Source organism: Nicotiana sylvestris, chromosome 2, assembly GCF_000393655.2.
Source record: "Nicotiana sylvestris chromosome 2, ASM39365v2, whole genome shotgun sequence".
Classification (NCBI taxonomy): Eukaryota; Viridiplantae; Streptophyta; class Magnoliopsida; order Solanales; family Solanaceae; genus Nicotiana; species Nicotiana sylvestris.
Genome location: NC_091058.1, coordinates 46,665,637 through 46,685,555, shown reverse-complemented (window position 1 = coordinate 46,685,555; position 19,919 = coordinate 46,665,637). Strand labels below are relative to the sequence as shown.

Genomic DNA, 19,919 nt, shown 5'->3' with positions numbered 1-19,919 from the left:
AATGCAAAATTCATCATTTTTCACAGATTTTCACAAAATGGCTTTCCGGCTACGCGCCTGGAGTGTGCATGCAAATCGAGGTGATGCCGAAAAAGGTTTTTAAGGCCTCGGAACGCAGAATTTACAAATTCTTTCAGTTTATAAGGATGTATATACATTGTCAGTGTATAAGAGGCATCTATGGAAGTTTGGCACTTCTTCTCTTCTTCTTTTTCGTGTATGTGATGTATAAAAAAGATCTTGTACGCGTTGGAGGGATTCTACAATTCATTTACTAAGTTTTAATTTTTCTTTTATCCTGTTGGATTGCTTCAGCAATTGCACATAAAAGTGTTTGAATTTTTTGCCTTCACATAATATGTATTATTCAGGATTTTTGAGTTGCATTGTGGGTGATTTGTATTTTTTTATCAAATGCTTAATAATGAAAGAAAATCAAGAGAATGAAAACAACTAGTTGTATAAAGAGGGAACAATAACCGTAGTTGATTGAGTGAAATAAGCTATTTTTCACGAATTAGCCTATTATTTTTGGGCTATAGATTTGCAAAGTGGTATCTAGGCTATTATATTGCAATGCAGGTGTGTGAGTTGTAGTTATGTGAAATTATCCCAAAATATTTTTCGTCATATCATCTTTTAGACAGTGACCTGCTTAACTTCCTTAGAAGTAATGCTAGAAGCCTAGCGCTTGATAGGGTTGGCGAATCGGCAAGTCGGGTCGAATATTGGCGGGTTGAAAACAAGTAATGCAAAAACGGATAAATTATCCAATCCGACCCATATTTAATACGGACAAAAAATGAGTTTAAATGGATATCTATATTATCCATAACTTCTTGAATATGGTCACTTTTGGGAGAATTCCTAGTCTCCCAAATTTGAGGAACCCCACTTTGAGGCTTTACAAATATAAATGTTAAACCCATTGGTTATCCATTTTCTAAGTGGATAATATGGTTCCCATCTATATTTGACCTGTTTTTAAAAAGTTCATTATTCAACATATTTTTTAATGGATAATATGGGTGTATAATTGTTTTCTTTAAATCATTTACCACCACTACTTAAAAGACGATACAGGTCAAGCCAGTCCAAACGTCACTATCCAGGCAACAAAATATTAATAATTCCCAGCGTGACAATTTTCACATTCTAACACATTGCAATGTTAAACGCAAAGACACTATACGTAAACAGAAGCAAAATATAGACGAAAATATTCAGTCCAAGAAACCTAGCATTCATGAGCACCTATGGAAAAAATAGATAGAATCCGAAAGGGATGATCAGGATAATGAGCGTTGCACTCTATAACAATAGTTCTCCAGTTTCAAAAGTCAATATATCTGATCAATCCTACTACTCCAATAAGAAGGGTAAAAGAAGTGCAGCAGAAGAAAAAACAAGTGTTACATCCTTTGTCTCAAAACTGGAACCTGTATTTACATTGTACAGCAAGTCTTCTATAAACATTTGAACAAATTGCTTAATTACAAGTATAAATACCCGCAAAGGTGGTGTCCTGAATCAATGTGAAGTACCTCAAGTAGGCAACAAGCAGGAATTGAGCCAGCCATGACATGAAATGAAATGAAATTATGTGTCTGTTTGATCTTGAAATTGGACTGAATCGAAGAGATTAGTAGTAGATGCAGAAGAAGAACCCATGTCAGTCTGTATGGTCATGGTGTTTTGAGTTTGGCTTCCAGTTAACTTCTGTTTTTGCCTCTCTTGATGAAAATCTTTCATCGCTTTAAATCTCAGATCATTAGAATAAGTATTTGCCTCTGGAATTTCATCGGGAATGGCTAATCGTCCTTCAAACATACTCACTACCTCGGACATGATAGGCCTGAGTGAGGGAGTGGCGCTAGTGCACAAGAGTGCCACTTTTACTATTCTCTCCACTTCTTGTTTGTTAATATCAGAACCCAATCTCTGATCTATGAGCTCCTCTATACTCCCACTTTGTTGCAAGTGACAGGCCTGTAATAGAGTAGTTTTTTAGGCACAGCTAATAACTTCAATAAAGGAGGTTAAAGATGAAGAAGAAAGAAAGTAAGAACTTCATTTCACCATGCAAACTTTTAAGCTGACCCTTGTTAATGGAGAAATAGCAAGCAAACGGGGATCAGATGTTATTACCCAGTCTAAGAGACAAATGCTATGGTTGCTCGGCATGTAGTTATTGTTGTTCTTTCCACTGACAGTTTCCAAAAGTACAACTCCGAAACTGTAAACATCTGCTTTATCGGTCAAATAACCCCAGAGCGCATATTCTGGTGCCATGTATCCTCTGCAAGTGTTAAGATTAGAAGGTATGTCAACTCAAAATACACTTTAGGCTAGCAAGAAATGAAGTGATCTTACATTGTTCCAGCAACTCGAGTACTAATATGGGTTTTCTCTTCTTCATTAAGTCTAGCTAGTCCAAAGTCAGATATTTTGGGATTTAGCTGCCCATCCAGCAGCACATTGGTAGCTTTGATGTCTCGATGTACAATTTTTAGGCTTGATTCCTCGTGTAGAAAAGCGAGACCTTTTGCTATTCCGAGACAGATCCTAAACCTTGTAGGCCAATCCAGTGTCAATCGGCTGTCCTCTGAACCAGAAAATTCACCACTGAAAATCTTGACCTGAGATAACTGGAATGCTACATAAAGAGAACGACATGGAAAACTTACCAAACAAAGCGCCAGCAAGGCTATTGTTATCCAAGTATTCATATACAAGCAGTAACTGGTCTGCTTCAATACAGCACCCATGAAGCTTAACAAGATTCGGGTGTTGTAAACAGGAGATCGTACTAATCTCATTCAAGAATTCACGGTTGCCTTGCTTTGATTGAGAGGAGAGCTGCTTCACTGCTACTAATGTACCATCAGGTAATTGACCCTACACCAGATCCGTTCATTAGGTTCCACAGGTTAAGAAGATAGAACCAGTGTAAACTAGCTAAAGGCAGATGAATTTTGAGACACATGTATGCCCTTGCTCAGACCCAGAAGCATTGGGTTAATGAAATTTTGAAGGTTTACATGTTTCTGGAAACAGCACCAAGTCTTTTAGGCAGAGGTGCATCATGAACTGTAGTCCAGGTAAAAGAATAATAACTAGTCTTCCAATTATAATCATACCTTATAGACTGGACCAAAACCACCTTCTCCTATCTTGTTTGAAGCATCAAAGTTTTTAGTGGCGGCTTTTATTTGTTTTAGAGTAAAGCAAACCATCTGCAACTCTACACCATTGAGATCTGTCCAAAAACATATATAGAGATGAGTTATTGAGTTTTGTGGTCTCTTGTGATAAATAAACTCTTTATCATTGCATTAGCATCGACATGGCTTTCTTCTCTGACGTAGTAAACCTACCCCTCCTAAACTCTCTGCTGTGGATTCCCCCCCCCCCCCGGACTCATAGTTGGAGGTGGAGAGTCCCCCAACTAGACCAATCCTCTCTTGTCTAGCATTGACATGGTTTTTTAAACACATAATGAAGGGGCACATCAGATCCATCAGACTACTATTAATACAAGACACTGATAAACCTTGGGAAGCTTATTATTATGTTGGTTGAAAGGTTTCGAAGAAAAATATCAAATTCATACTGACGGTAGATGATGAAAAAGGTACACAAATCCTACACTGTTCTTAAAATTCATCTACCTGTAAGATTTGGTACAATGAAGATGCCTCTGTGACATTAACTGAACGTGTATCTAGATTTATACAATAGTAATTAATCTACTACGTTTTCAAAAACAATATATATACAATAATGATGAATCTCCTAGGTTAATCAATGGTTTAAGGTATTACATGAAAGGTTTTGGATATCAAGATCCTCAGTATGATTAATATCATGTGTTTGTGTTTGATCACTTCTGAATATACAATGAACTGCATTCACCGCTCACCAGTATATACTATATAGAATTGCTACTTTAGAAACTTCTCATGCTCACCTCTTCTTTTCCTTTCTCTGCATAGATAGCCTTTCCACCAAAGTATACTCAATACGAAAAATGTGATACATGCAGCCAAAACTCCAACAATAACATAAATTATTACGGTCTTTCTGTCCTTGTTTGAACAGAATTTGAAATCTGTACAAAAAGAAAATGAAAAAGAAAGAGAAGGAAAAAGTAAAAGTCTTAGAAAATCCCTGTAAGTCCACCCAAAGATAGAAAAGGTAAGTTGATACATACTCGAGTCGACCGAGATGGCTGATATGAGTGCACCATAATGTCCCCTAAGAGGAATGCGGGTAGTGCCCTTGCCACCCCAGTAAAGTCGGATCTCTAAGACACTATCTGTTACAGTGGCATTAAAACGTCTGATCACAGGCCTTTTAACTCCACGAGCTTCCTCTTCAATATTAAAGTCTTTCCAAACTAATTTCTCCTAAAATCAAAAAGGATCATTCGAGAATGTAAACCAGCTGATAACTCTAAAGAAAACTTCATCATTCAGGAAAAGCACCTGGATATAAATATCGAAGACACGCCTTCCAAGATTGTAATATGTACGGTCATCTTTGAACATTATCTCGGCGAAGTGCAGACTAACACTGTAATTCCCATTCTCCAAGCAATAACGGAAATAAGTAAGTGAAAGTGGAGAAGCCCGTGCTCCACTGTACAATTCAGACAGTGATTGTGTAGATTCAATGAAACGTGTATTCTGATCATTAGCATCATCCATGAAGTCTCCAGTGCTACTAAATCCCCAGTACTTATTACTGCGGAAATATCTAGCAGAACCACCTTCAACCTGAGCATCTCCTTCATAATCAAGTTGTCTATTGTTTTCTTTAACTGTAAAATCATTTCCTCCACAGTTAACATGCAGGGAACACCCATCTGCCATGTGACCAAATGTACTTGCATGGTCAGAAAGATATATCTAGCAAACAATGGTCTCTTATTATAATAGGCAGCAAAGAATACCAAAATATTGATGGATAGATGCGTATGAAGGTCATATTTTCAGAAACTAATTAAAAAGTGTTCAGTAGATACATGATCTCAGGATTGTAGGTCCTAATGAGAAATATTTGCAACTATCAGCGCATTCTTTGGTAACTCGCAGGCAATCTGTGTCAGTTATTTTTTATGTCTGTCTGTCTCTCTCTCTCTGTGTATGTCTGAGTATATATAAAAGTGAATTTAGTGGATGCATGTAAAATTACAGAAAATTTAGTTTTAAACAAGTGTACATCATCTCAGAGAATCCTCTCCCTCTGTGACCTGTTCCTTCTCCTCCAATTCAGACAGCAACCTAGTCCAGATGTCTACCTCCTACTAATCTTGGAAGTTCTCCTAAATTTAATGTCCCATACACCAGTTCTCCTATTTTGAGCATTAGAGGTTTCCCGGAAATTGCAAAAGTAAACAAATTTAGCTCTTGCTCTATGAGTGATATATTTCCTTGCAAATTATCCAACAGAATCTTACAATCTTTCCATCTACCACCTTAAACTGTGTGTATATCATGAATTCATCCCACAATCCTCTTATATATAGTAAACCAACTGTCCCCATATTTCGCATCTATTACTGTTTTCCACAGCATGTCGTTCTTTAGATATATCCAAAATCTTCAGGTTTCTAACTCCTGACCTCCCCCCCCCCCTCTTCTTTGGAAATAACTGGTTTTATGCTTATGGAGTTAAGGAAGATGAGAAAGAAAAAATGTATTGCAGTTTCAGGATGTGTAAAGAACTCTTCTTTTTCATGTGTTACTAGAAATAAGAGAGAGAGAGAGAGAGAGAATAAATGGTCAATGAGGTACACGAATATACTTACATCTTGGACAAGTCAAATCCTCTGTACAAGGAAGAACATTCCTTCTGTAGCAGATAGCACGAGAGAGATTGACCTTAGATACATAATAAAAAGGAAAGACTAACTCCTAAAGCAAAGCATCTGTTTCTCTATTTTGTTACCTATAAAATGTAAATTGGAAAATTAAGAAGAATGAGAAGGTACATCTTACAAAATGCTAACTGCTGAAGAACTCTTGTACAGGTTGATGTAATAATTCCTGTAGGAGGAATTACTATCAGAACCATATGATACATTGTCACTGAAAACATGAAAGAGATACAGACAAAAAGGATTCACTGACGTGTTCTGCCGACACGCTGGTTGGTCAGGGCCTTGCCAAGTAAAGTTATTGTAGGAAAGATCACTGTACATGCAATTAATTTCTTAGATTGATCATAATCCAAAAGCACTATAATGACAGAATGCGATAAACAAGCATTTAAATGGTGCAAATGACAAAGCAAATGTGGAACTAAGAAAAATACCAAATTAAAATCAATGATTTAGTTGAAATCTTAACACACCTCATACTCAAGCCCGTATGAGAGCAAATATTTGACAAAAGAGAATCAAGAAAGATATTACACGTACACATTTATTCCATTCTTCAAGATTGAGTCAGGTACATTTCCACTGAGCATGTTACCAGATAAAAACCTATTACAGAAGAGTCACATAGTAAGTAACCGCTAATGTGAGAAATGGTGAATAAAACTTTTCATGCGTGTTAGAAAAATAATAATGATGTCATCTTAATAGTACTTCGAAAACAAAAGCCAAATTGAATTATACTCACACAAATTTAAGCATAGTTCTTGCACTTATGTCATCTGGAATCGTTCCGACCAGCTTGTTGAAACTAACATCACTGTGGTAAATTCAAATAAAGATAAGAAGCTTTTCTCTTCGTCTAGAATAATCTCATGAATGTGTAAAGCAGGAGAGCCATTTATAAATTATAAAACCTTACTAGTATTGCAGTAATGTCATAGTACCTTAGTAAAAATTAAATCAGAGGAGGGTGTATTACTATAAAGATAGAAGGCAAAGGATAGGAAACAAGTACAATTAATTATGAACTGTTGGATATGATGAACAGTTTATTACAGTTTTCAACAAGATCTTCCCATCCATAGAAGCTTATCCGCCAAGCTTCACAAAGTTTATGGCTTCTGGGCAGAGGCGGAGCCAGGATTTGAACCTTATGGGTTCAGAATTGTAATCCTTTTAAGTTACTGGGTTCTAAATTAGTAAGTTGTACAAACTCAACGGATTTTTTAAGACAAATACATGGCTTTAACAAAAGCTATTGGGTTCGGCCGAACCCGCATTTCGCACTCTGCCTCCGCCCCTGCTTCTGGGTAACATCTATGATGATTTTTATATGCCTGATCCAACTTCTATCTAATCAAAACCAAAATTATCAAACTCTAAATAAGTCTCACCAATTAGGAAGTTGGGCCTTTGTACTCCAGCACCAACATCTATGGCTTTTAGAATTAGACATATGTACTAGCAGACTAAATCATTTTTTTGTATAGCAAATCAGACTAGCAAAACCTGCATCCATGATGAACGTCATAGTTCATACCAAGAAAAGAAATGTCTTGAGTAGAAAGTGTCACTGCTTAGGTTTAACCACAAGTGGATGATGAAATTTCTAATTGAGAAGAACATTGGACATGAATGAAGGCGTTAATAGAAAATTGTATACCCAGAATGGAAGAAATTAAAGGATTTGGAGAACTTTTGAATCTCATGGGTTCAGATGAGATATGGTAAGTATATTGATAAGTGAATAGAGAACAGGTGATTAGAAGATGATGGACCAAATATTTTGGAGAATCTTCAGTTAAGATGAAAGTGGAAGTAATAAGCAAGAGCTGAAATGAAAGTTGAGAAGCAGCGTTAGAGGGTGTTTGGCTAAGCTTATAAGCTGGTCAAACTAGCTTATAAGCACTTTTTGGCTTATCTACGCGTTTGGTAGAGTTAAAAGTGCTTATAAGCCAAGTGTTTATAAACCAAAAATAAGTCAAAAGCCATAAGCTGGTCACCCCTAGCTTATGAATTTTTAGCTTATAAGCATTTTAAGTTTGACCAAAATTTTTACTGTTTTATCCTTAAAATATTCCTTTTTAGAACAAAACTCCTACATCGATACTCACAATCCCAAATATTTTTTTCAACCTAACCCCCCCCCCCCGGCCTCTTCAAGACTGCAATTCTCGTTGACTATTAAAGATAAGCAAATTCTCTATATCTTTGCATATTTATATCTATGTGATTGTATATTAATCTTTGAACTGTATGTAAAAAATGAGGACATATCAAATTTTTGGTGTATTATTTTCTTAGTGTTGTGGCGATGAAGACACTATTTGTTTCTCTTCAAATACTTTGTCCTATTTTTATTTTTTACTGAGAAACTTTTATCAATTTATTAATTATTATAACTTATGATTATATGCATATCATAAAATAAATTATATTTATCATAAAAATTATCTTATCTAAGCACAATTGTATTTAAAATAAAATGACAAATAGAATATTTTGTATTTGAATCGATCTGGAATCTAAAATTCTAAAGAAATTACGCCCTTATAAGTGTAAACAGTTCTAAGGTTATTTAAGTCATTTTAACAAAAAAAGAGCTTATCAGCACCTTTTTATCAAATACTGCAGCAACTTATCATCAATTTCAACACTTGTACCCAAACATGTAACTACTTATTTATTAAATCAGTTTCAGCACTTAAAAGTGTTTTTCAGCACTTAATGCTTATCAGCTACTTCAAATCAGCTAATCCAAACGGGATCTTAGTCATTTAGAAATGGAGAAAAAGACGGTGGAAAGCAACTAGAGGAAATGACATTGTATTGAGGGGTTCATTGTAACAACCCTAGACATTAGACAGAGTCCCACATCGCCAAAACACAAGAGGGATGCTGGGTATATAAGTTAACAAACCAAAGACCCTAGTGACGCGTTTTAAACCCGTGAGGGCCTAGGCCCAAAGCGGACCGGGCCCACTCTTGTGTCAGCCTTGCCGATGGTGGATCAGAGTTCAACTGAGTTTAGGCAAATCCTAGTTAGGCTGGTGAATCAAACTTCAACTGAGTTTAGGCAAATCCCGGTTAGGCGGGGCAAACACAAGAGGGATGCTGGGTATATAAGTTAACAAGCCTTAGACCCTAGAGACGCATTTTAAACACGTGAAGGCCTAGGCCCAAAGTGGACAATATCACTAGCGAACTGGGCTATTACATTCTTCCTATTAGCTTATGTTTTGGGTTTATCTACACTTGTTGTGTATGGCCAACACCCTCGTTTGGGTTCTTTCTACTTACCATATTGGAGGAAGGAAGGAAGTGGTTGCTTGTAAGCTAAATACTTATGCAACTCTTAGTCTTTTTCACCAAGTGGAAGGACCAACTATAAGTGCACTAACCCCGAGCCTATCAAAATTGACCGTCAGTATTTTTCAAGGCTATTGCACTTGGACATAGTGGTGGTAAAATAGTTAAAAGAAAACAGTTAACCACCCATATTATCCACTAAAAATGGGTTGGATAATGAACTTTTTTAAAAACGGGTCAAATATGGATAAGAATCATATTATCCATTTAGAAAATGGATAATCAATGGGTAACTAATGGATAACCAGTGGGTCTAACTTTTACATTTATAAAGCCTCAAATTGGGGGTTACTCAAGTTAGGGAGATTAGGAATTCTCCCAAAAGTGATCATATGCAAGAATTCATCTCATATTATCCGTCGGTTAACCCGTTTTTTTATCCGTATTAAAATGGATCGGATCGGATAATTTATCCGTTTTTTCATTATCCATTTTCGAGCCGAACCATATCCGACCTGACCCGCCCGTTTACCATTCCTACTTGGACACAAGGTTTAACATCAGATATGTAATGATAATGAATGTAACACAGAATATTGATTTTGCAAAATTGCATGTGAAACTACTTACAATGTTTGTATAGTTTTCAATTGCCAAATATATCCAGGAATTACTCCAGAAAGGTTGCAGTTTCTCAATACCCTGAGTACAATGATAGTACAGCATTCAGAAGAGATCCATCAAAATTTAGATGCCAATGTTAATTGGCATTAACTACAAAGTAACTTACAGTATCACTAGGCCTGTCATGTTGTTTAGAGGAGGAAATTCCTGCATTGGTCCATTTATGTCGCTAATCCTCCTGAATAAGAGACTCAACATTAGAAGTCTTCACACTGTAACGAGATCCATAAACTAAAATAAAGAAGCAGATAAGTGATCTCAATATTTCAGAGTTCCGTACTCACAGATCAGTTAACATATTGAGGAGAGATATGCCTGATGGAATGGGACCCTCTAGACCGGAGGCATGCAGCTCTCTTCATTGATTATCCAAAATAAGTAATAAATACTTGAAATTACAAAATCATTGTGCTAGCAAAGATATCTCTAGATCCTCTGGAATCAGAAGAAAGAAGAGAGATTCTTACAATTTTGCAAGTTGTTTCCAATTCTGTATAAAATCTGGAATTGGCCCGCTGACATTGTTATCACTTATCCTACTGCATTATGAAACAAAATAGTGTCAGAAATAGTTTTTAGATGCTAGCTAAATGGATAATGGAAGAACCATGTGCTTACAAATCTGTTAAATTTACAAGTCCAGACAGCGATGTTGGCAGCTCTCCCTCCAGTTGGTTGGAGGACAATATCCTGAAATTGTGATCATCTTTCTCCATTGTATATTCAGGAATTTAAATCACAACTCATGTGGACAGACCCAAAAGAGAAAACGAAAGGAATGGTCTTACAGTGTCTTTAAGTTGATCAATTTCCCTAGTTCAGAAGGAATAATGCCTGAGAATTGGTTCCCTTCGAGGTTTCTGGTGAAAGATTGCCATATAGATTAGTGCACTGCTGAACTTTTGGAAAACAATTGGAAAAATATAAATAAATAAAAATGAGATGATTCTTATAGTAATGAAGAAGAGCATGTCCAACATTGCATCAAAGGAAAAAAGAAAAAAAAGTAAACTGTAGCATAAAAGATTGTAAGCTTGCACTATCTTATAAGAAAGATAATTTTATTAATTTAAAGAGTTTGTCCCAAATCTGTCGAAACAATTACATGAGCAATGAAGATAAGAAATCAGATCAGATAATCAAAATTTGATACATACATATAGGTAAGGCTGGTAATGTTTCCTAGTTCCTTTGGTATTTCCCCTGACAACCGGTTCACAAGAACAGAGCTGGATCAAAAATTTGCAGTTATAATTGACGATTGACAACATTCGTAACAGCTGAAAAAATAAGATAATAGATGAGGCTTACATAAAACTTAACGGGGTTGACGCCCATTCAGCTGGTATACTACCACTGAGGTAATTGTATGCAAAATCACTGAAGTTCGAGAAAATCTGAACTCAGTTAATGGTGTTCATCAACATTTGGGCATTGAAAGATTCTACTAGGAAAAGAAAAGGAAATGTGACAATGGAAGTCAAAAGGTGCTTACACTTGTTGAATGTAAGGAAGCTTTACCAGTTCAGGTGGAAGAACTCCAGGAAGACTAATGCCCTTAAGAGTACTGCATAAGTAATTTCAAGAGTCAAGAATGTAATTAAATTATGTAAAATAGTTTGAATAAGATATATTTATATAGATAAAATGAAACCAAGTACAGTCACAACAGAAAGCATTGATAGGAACCGCTCTATGATGGTGATGTAAATCACTACTTTTTACTCAAAAGTGATAAGGTCAATGATGTCAAGTTGCAATTCATACATCTCAGGAAGCCTAAGATTTCATCAAACAATACAGTCTCAATCCGCAAAGATAAAAGACGTCTTTGGCAAAGGCACAGCTTATATATGGCAAAATGAAACTCCCTCCATTGTTTTTGTTTGATCAGTATTTTCCTCCTATAATCTTGTTTCTTTTAATTGTCCGAGAATAGAAATACAAGGTTGTTGTGAAGATGTAGGAAATGGATACAACTTAATTAAACATGGTTATGGGTTCTCTAGCAGTAAAGGCAAGACATCAGTAACTAAGAACTTAGTAGCTGCATTCTCCAAATCATCTATGCTGCTCTTCAAACAACACGAAATACTAAAAAACTAAAGTCGAGCAAGATGACGAGAAATTACATAGCTACTACATGGCAGAGAGTATCATTTCCTATACTGCAGTTGCATTTAACATCAGTTTCGGACCAATTTGGTCGATCAGTTGTCACCATGACTGCTTCAATCTGGCACAATTCACCATTGAACTTCCAGTGTGTCGCTCCCATTGTAACAGCAATTTGTTCCAGAATGTCCACTGAGACAAATTGCCAAAGAATATGTCAAACAACAGATTGTTGGCGAATGATGCAAACCTTAGTAGCAAAACAATTCAAAGTGGAGATAACTGCAAGTCTAATGCAAGGGCATGAAGCAGAATTCCTACATTTGCTCAGTGACAGCTTAAACCCCTAAATATGACCAAACAAAAATCATTTTCGAACGCTGCAAACCCCACTCTCCCACCAACAATTTGGAATTGGTGAGCAATTCGCTAGAAAACCCTCTGATATCATTTTTAGTATATTCTCATAATTTAATTGACCCCATAAGCTTCAACATTTTGAGTTAGGCTACAGAGGTGCAGCAAGTTCCCCTAGCAAATGTGGAGAATCCATAAGAAATTCTGCATCATATGAAAACCCAAATTCACCAAATTGTATTAATTCCTTATAATAATACTAAATTTTCAGTGTTTTCTTTTTTGAAGTCCAAAACTTCAAGCCCTAAGTAAGATTCTATCTCAAGGAAGCTTTTTTAAGTATTGCAGTGCAATTGAATTATGACGGTCCATTAAATCCTTACTGCAACAAGATACTATCATTGCATAGCATGATCACAAAGAGAGAGTCATTTAAAGACTAGTATCACTCCAGAGCAAAACTAACAGTGATACTGCTTAAACCTAGTAAAAAAAATGAAGTACATGCCAACCAAAAAAACTCAATTTTTTCTTTTACCATGTCCATATTAACTGGTCCTAGCCTTGTACTCTTTACTTTCCTCTTTTAGAGACTCATAATTGATCTTTTCTCAAGAAACTTTGCTGAATAGGTGGAGAAAAAGTAATAAGCTCAGAATTCTTGATTTCTTGCACAAATTTGACTTTGTGGACTGTCGTAAAATCCCACCCCAACTCAACAACTATAAAAAATAAAAATAAAAAGAGACAGAATTTACCTTCTTCTTGGGCAACTCTTGACTCACCCAAATTTAACAACAAGAAGTAGTTCACTACAAGAATCCATGAAAGAACACCTCTTTTTGCAGTCAACATTTTTTCTTCAAGCTCCAAACATGTACATTCACTGTTGGACGTAAAACATAGCTAGGTATGTAATACTAATGTTTCCTAGATTTTGACAAAAAAGAGTACCGCTAGAATTTTGCCAAGAGAAGATTGAGCCAGAAAACTAGCTTTTTTTTAGTTTTTAGTCTTTGAATTCAGAGGTTCTAAACAGTGTACCATAAGTGTGTAAATTGAGCTAAGCTAGCTGGTTACCAACATCCTAGACGACTTAGACATAACAAGTTGTCTGGTCTGATTCAGAGAAATTTCTTTTCTTTTTTCAATTGTTTAAGAGAAATGTCTTCTTTAGAGAACAGTCAGAGGCACGTGCCATTTCTCAAATCTTTGATGTTAGCGCTGGCGCTAGCCACTTGTTACCACTGGTCTCATCCTAATTTATGAGATACTATTTGACGAGACTGAAAATTTTGAATAAAAGGTAATATACACGGAAAGGGATACATTAAAACTCCAATTTTTATTAGTCAAATAAATTTAATTCCTAATATGTTTATATTTATGTAAAAGTATACTCATTAATTTCTGAAATTGTACAACAATGTATCCGGTGTATTCTCACACAATATGGAGTCTAAGAAGAAAAATATGTACATTAATTTTATCCAAGTTAAAAAAATTATTTCCAATAAAATCTCGACTAATATGTAAAATTATGTCAAATAAATTGTAACATACAAAAAAACAATGTCGTTTGTACTGATACAGATAAAGCACACCACGGGAGAAAAAAAAAACTGTATCTTAATATTAATCGCGGGATCATCACCTACCAAATTGGATTTACTCCGTACTAGCTTACAGTGGTCTACTGATCTTGTGGTTGATTTGATTATTATGTCTAATCTCTAGCATTTGACATTTGTTCATTTCCCCTTTTAGATGAATGTATATATATTATCTATATTATATTAAAAGGAGGATAGTATACATTATAGTTAAGTCGAGTGGCAAGCTAAAAAAAAAGCAACTTGCCAATTTAAAGACAACATTAATAATTAGAAATTATAAATGGAAACATAATTAATGGAAGTAGTTGAATTAATCTTATACACAATCTAAATAGATCTTTGACAAATCTAATCTATATAGCTATATTTATATTTATATGTATATTAGTATCTACATTTATATTTATATTTTATATCTATATATTGATCCACTCATAGATTTTCTTATATATTAACTAGAAATATGGAGGTGAAAAATTAATTAAAAAGCTATAATAGTAACAAAATAAAAAATATAAAAAGACGTAAATGAAAATAACATATGACTATTTATACTTTGGAGTGAGTTAAAATATAAAATAAAGCGGTGTCTTAAGAATAAGACACATAGCAAAGTAAGACAAAATAAATAAGAATTTAGGAAAGACTTAGGATAAAGTTAAAAGGATAAGAAGAAAATATAATGTATTAATTTTGTATCACATTCGAAAATTTGGAAAATCAATCTTCATTTTTAATTGGACTAATAAATGCCTAAAGTTATGGGATATTGTAAATTCTATTTAAAACTACTTTGCCGCTTAAATTTTAGGAATTTAAAAGGGTTATTTGCAAGAACTATATATTCGAAAGGGTAACATCGAAAGACTTTTTTTTTTTGAAGCCTACGTGCTTTTTCCTAATTTGACATTGAATTTTTGCAATATTGTTAACTTCTCGAAAAATCGAAATATTTATAAACCAAATTCCAAGAGAATATGTGTGTGCGTATTTTATATATATATATATAAATGAATAAAATTTGTACTGTGACTAAGCCAAGTGACAAATTATTATAAAGCCACTTGGCAATTTAGGATAATATTAATACTAATACTTAATTAAATTAAATATATTTTTACAAACCTGAATGAAAAGAAAGTGAATATTTTTGTAAAGATATTGCCTGTCGTATCTTAATTAATAAGATTTTAAAAAAAAATTGTATTGAAATATAAAAAAACGCCTCTATCTTAATTAATTATAAAGATAAAAATATAGGTATTATAAAAAATAAGATAAATTTAAATATTAATATTATAAATAGAATTAAAAAAATTAAAAGAAAAAGATAATATATATATATATATATATATATATATATATATATATATATATATAATTTCAATGTAGAAATATTTGGAAGGATAAGCCTTATTTGATTTTTGAGAAAAGAAAGTATTTTAAATAATAACGAATAAAATTTGCATTGTGGTTAAGCCAAGTGACAAACTACTATAAAACCACTTGGCAATTTAGGATAATATTAATACTAATACTTAATATAAATTTAATTTTTTTTAATATGGTGAATATTTTTATAAAGATATTGCCTGCCCTATCTTAATTAATAAAATTTAAAAAATAAATAAATTGACAGATAGAAACAACGCCTCTATCTTAATTAATTATAAAGATAAGAATATAGGAACTATAAAAAATATGATAACTTTAAACATTAATATGAACAATAGAATAAAAGAATAAAAGTAAATAAAAAATTACTACAAGAAAAAAAAAATATTTATAATGTACTATAATGGAAGTAACGTTCAAGAATATGATAATTTTAAATTATGGGTAATGCAATACAGACAAGAAATTATGGGTAATTTTAAGAGATTTGAGAAATTTTTGCGTTTATTTAATGATTATATATAACTTTTATCTGAAAGATTAATATTTTAAAGTTATTTGCACATAAATCAAATAACTCAAATTATAGGTTTGTGTCTGCAAATCGCACAAGTACTAATACTAATTTGTTTATTTAGATAACCTACCAAAAAAATCCGGCAAGCCCATCAACTTTGACGTAAGAGAAATAAAAGAAAGTTTAAAAATTATTGATGTCAAGGAAAAGTATTATCACCCCCTTTAATTTAATTTGAATAGTAACATCGTCAAGTTTAACGGAAACGGAAGAATAGAATGTTCTGTGGAAAATATATGAGAATATATAAATCTAGAGTACAATTTTCCTTTGAAAAACTAAGCTCCCGTTTAGCCATAAATTTTGACAACTTTTTCTCAAAAAAAAATTATTTGTTAATGAAATATAATTATTTTTTGAAAAAAAATTCGAGTTCCTAAAAACTAATTTCGGGCAGCATTTTGGTGGAAAGTTTTCTTCCGCTAGCAAAACTTCAATTTATTTTTCAAATAAAATGTATTTTCAAACACAACTTCAACTTTCCAAAATTATTTTTCAAACAACTTCAAAAGCTCTTTTTTAAGTTTCAATCAAATCTATGTCTAAACGGCAGCTAAAACAGAAACTAAAGAAAGATACTAAGCTTACATGAGTGTTAATTATATCTCTTGTTTTATGAATATTGAATCCTTTCTATTTTTAAAAATATATATATGAAATTGTGAGAATGATACGAAGTTCTTCCTGTATAAGGTAAAATTGATTTATATTAAATGATCAAATGATAGCATGACACGTGGAACGACAGATAGGTGGAAGACAAGTCAAGCAATAATTAACGCCGGGGACAACAGTTGCAGATGGTATCGGATAGACCCCGAAGGGACCATAATCAACGGAAGCAGGTCAAATGTTTGTCGCCAGACGACATTTAATGGAGAATATTCCCTAGTATTAAATGGGCAGCCGCTGCAGAAAATTATGGTATTCATGGTCTGTCGTTACACATTCATCAATGGTCCCCTTTATTGTCATTTAATAGGGGTTTGATCCTAGGATCTTGTTTACTAGGTATAGCTATAATTAGTGGCTTCAACAACCATTGTAGACACGCGAAATATCTGGAAAAACTTATGTTATACTTTATTCTCAAGCTAAATAATACAACTTTACCTTCTATCTAATACTGCTCTTATTGATGTCCTCATAAGCATTGCTCTCGGATCCAGGCTTGCCATTTTCTTTTATTTTACCGCTAAGTCTTACTGTAAATTTAATTTATTTATCATTTATGATCAAATCAGCTCGTTTGTCTATAAACCACGCAACAAATTCAACTGTATCATTTTATGAGTAAACACTTCCTAAAAATATAAAAACATGGATGATTATTTGAAACTGTGTGTGGCAGGATGTAATTGTGTCGGTATGTTATTATCACTTTCAAATTTTATTTTCCCAATCAGCCAAATCTTGTTCGATAATTTTAATAATAGGGTGTGGAGGTCGAGGATAAGGGTAGAAGGTTAGTAAGTAACTGGAAGTTTCTTATTTGCTTACCAATAGTTTTAGTAGCACGCATGTCCCTTCATATTTTTAGATCTCCATTGTGTTATGAGGTTTTGTTCATCCCACGTATTGTATTCCATGTTGTTATTATTTGGTACAACTTATTCTTTATCTCCCTTTGTCTCTTCTCTCTTTTCTTGTTTTTCCCGTTCTTCTCCTTTTTCTCCTTCTTTTTCTTCTCCTTCTCACCCTTATCAAGCCAAGGGTCTATTGGAAACAGACTCTCTATTTTTATTATGTAGCTAGGGGTAAGGTCTGCGTACAAATTACCCTCACCAAACTCCCGCCTGGTAAAAATATACTGGATCTATTATTATTGTTGTTGTTGCTGTTATAATTGCATTGAATCTTCCTTCCCAAACCCTTTTTCACCATAGTTGTTTAGATATGAAAACAAATTTTTCAAAAGATGAAAACAAAATGCACCACCAATAATAATAATAATAACAAATTCAGTGTAATATTATCCCACACAAATAGGGTCAATAGATGGTAGTATGTATGCAGACTTTATCCCTACGTTGAAAGGTAATGAGACTATTTGTGATAGATCCTCGACTAAAAAAAACGTAAAAGAAGAAGCATTAGCTAAAAACAAAAGGCACCATGAGTTTTAATTCAAAATTGAAAATCTAGCTAGTACAGATAGGGTGTACATAGATCGAGTTGGTTCGAAATTTTCAACTATCAAACCAAATCAATGGTGTCGAGTTTTTTAAATTTATAATCCAAACCAATAAAGTCAAGTTTTTCAATCTCGATTTTTCTTGGGTATTTTAGTTTTTTCTTTTTAGTTTTTGGGTTTTTTCTCGGTAAAGTCTTAATAGCATAAAAAATGTAACTTGTGCTCCAAATATTTATTTTAGTCATAGTAGGATACAACTATATAATATATTTTTCAAGAAAATAAAATAATAATATGAGATGAGCCATAGCATTGTACTAAAATATTCAATAACAAAGATAATAAAATCGCACAAAGAAAATATACAAATTAATACACCATAATAAAAATTAACATAATCTAAAAATACTATATAGGTCATGCTAAAATAAGCACGACTAATAAGTACTATTAATTACACAACTAAGCACTAAAAAAAAAGAAGATAAACTAGGTTAACACTATTGTCATTCCTAGTATTGAATTGAATTCTCTTTATTAGCATTAGTATTGATTTAAACTTTATTGACTTACTACCTTTACGGGCTATAAAATTTATTGGACCAATAATGTTAAGTTCAAACTTTAAATAATACGTTTGAAAATAAAACTGTGAACAAGTTTAAGAAATATTAATAAATTATATTACAATAAATATTTATATGTATAAAATATAAAAATATAAATGTAATATCATGTTGGTTTGGTTTTGGTTTGACTTTTTTTAGTTAAAACCAAAGCAAACCAATTATGGTCATTTTTTTAGAATTTTTACCTCCTATAGCAAAGGTTAACACTTTATTTATTTTAAATAAATATCATTTAAAAAAATTATATTCTATAGATACTTTTTAATGTTTATAGCAAAATATCTAATTTTGGTTACTTCCTACCCTAAGCCACTAAATACGTTATTCAGTTACACTATTTTCTTTCTCTCTCTACTTTGATACATGACATTCTCTTCCCCCATTCCCTGAAAACACGAGTTACTGTTAGAGCTAGATTCCTTTGAAGAAACAGCAAATCTTGTCAAGTACGACTGGAATGTGAGGCCTGCTACTTGAGGCTCAATCTCATGGTTTTCTTCAATAACCATCATCAGAACTATTGAGATCAGCGGCTCCATAAACCTGCAACTCCAGTCTATTCAGTTCAAATTTCTCTCTTTGCTTCAATTAGTAATGCACCACAAAGAATCATATTCAGATTAGCTTGTTTCAAATCCAATGACTTCCAATTTTTCACTTTATTTTCCATTTTCTATCTCATAGGAATATATAATAGGCTCTGTGGCAGTTCGTCGTTCCACAATGGTATCAATTTGATGAGCACTCATGTATTTCATTGTATTTATTGTTTTTTTTTTATTGTAATTCAATGTATCTCGCTGCATTCTATGTATTTCATTATATTCACTGTCTTTTTTTCATTGTATTTCAATGTATCCCGCTGTATTCTATGTATTTCATTGTATTCACTGTCTCACTATATGCCATGAATGTATTCATATATATACTTTTAATTAATATAATTTATGTATTCAGATGTATTATATAATTTCTCTGAAGATTGCTATGTTTTTGGGGTATTTTTCGGTTGAGTCTTTTTTATAACTGGAAATACAAAATTTGTGTGTTATAACTGAGTTTGTTGAGTTATATTAGGAGTCTATTATGTTAATTGATTCAATTTTCGTTTAAAAACAGTGTAATCCCCTGTTTCACGCCGTGAATACAGTTGAATACAGTCGAATGCAATAGTCTGTCCAGCTGTAATCTCATGTTTCACGCCATGAATACAGTCGAA

General features: G+C 33.2%; 1 protein-coding gene across 2 annotated transcripts; it reads right to left on the bottom strand.

The window, feature by feature from the left end:
• Positions 1-1,272: 1,272 nt before the first annotated feature.
• LOC104244460 (probable LRR receptor-like serine/threonine-protein kinase RFK1) lies at positions 1,273-13,483 on the bottom strand. 2 transcript variants are annotated; one of them, XM_070167872.1, is made up of 25 exons: positions 13,108-13,192; positions 12,314-12,553; positions 12,010-12,184; positions 11,373-11,444; positions 11,189-11,257; positions 11,035-11,106; positions 10,666-10,737; positions 10,496-10,567; positions 10,345-10,416; positions 10,162-10,233; positions 9,984-10,055; positions 9,824-9,895; positions 6,630-6,701; positions 6,425-6,490; positions 6,135-6,197; positions 6,003-6,050; positions 5,813-5,856; positions 4,488-4,867; positions 4,214-4,409; positions 3,971-4,111; positions 3,141-3,259; positions 2,688-2,898; positions 2,374-2,605; positions 2,149-2,299; positions 1,273-1,989 (listed from the first exon to the last, which is right to left on the bottom strand). In XM_070167872.1, exons 3-25 carry the CDS (start codon positions 12,153-12,155, stop codon positions 1,600-1,602), a joined length of 2,904 nt encoding a protein of 967 aa, XP_070023973.1. In that variant the 5' UTR covers positions 12,156-12,184; positions 12,314-12,553; positions 13,108-13,192; the 3' UTR covers positions 1,273-1,599. The 2 variants fall into 2 exon arrangements, with proteins under 2 accessions (XP_070023973.1, XP_009798183.1); XM_009799881.2 differs by lacking the exon at positions 12,314-12,553 and having other exon boundaries at positions 13,108-13,483.
• Positions 13,484-19,919: the final 6,436 nt, after the last annotated feature.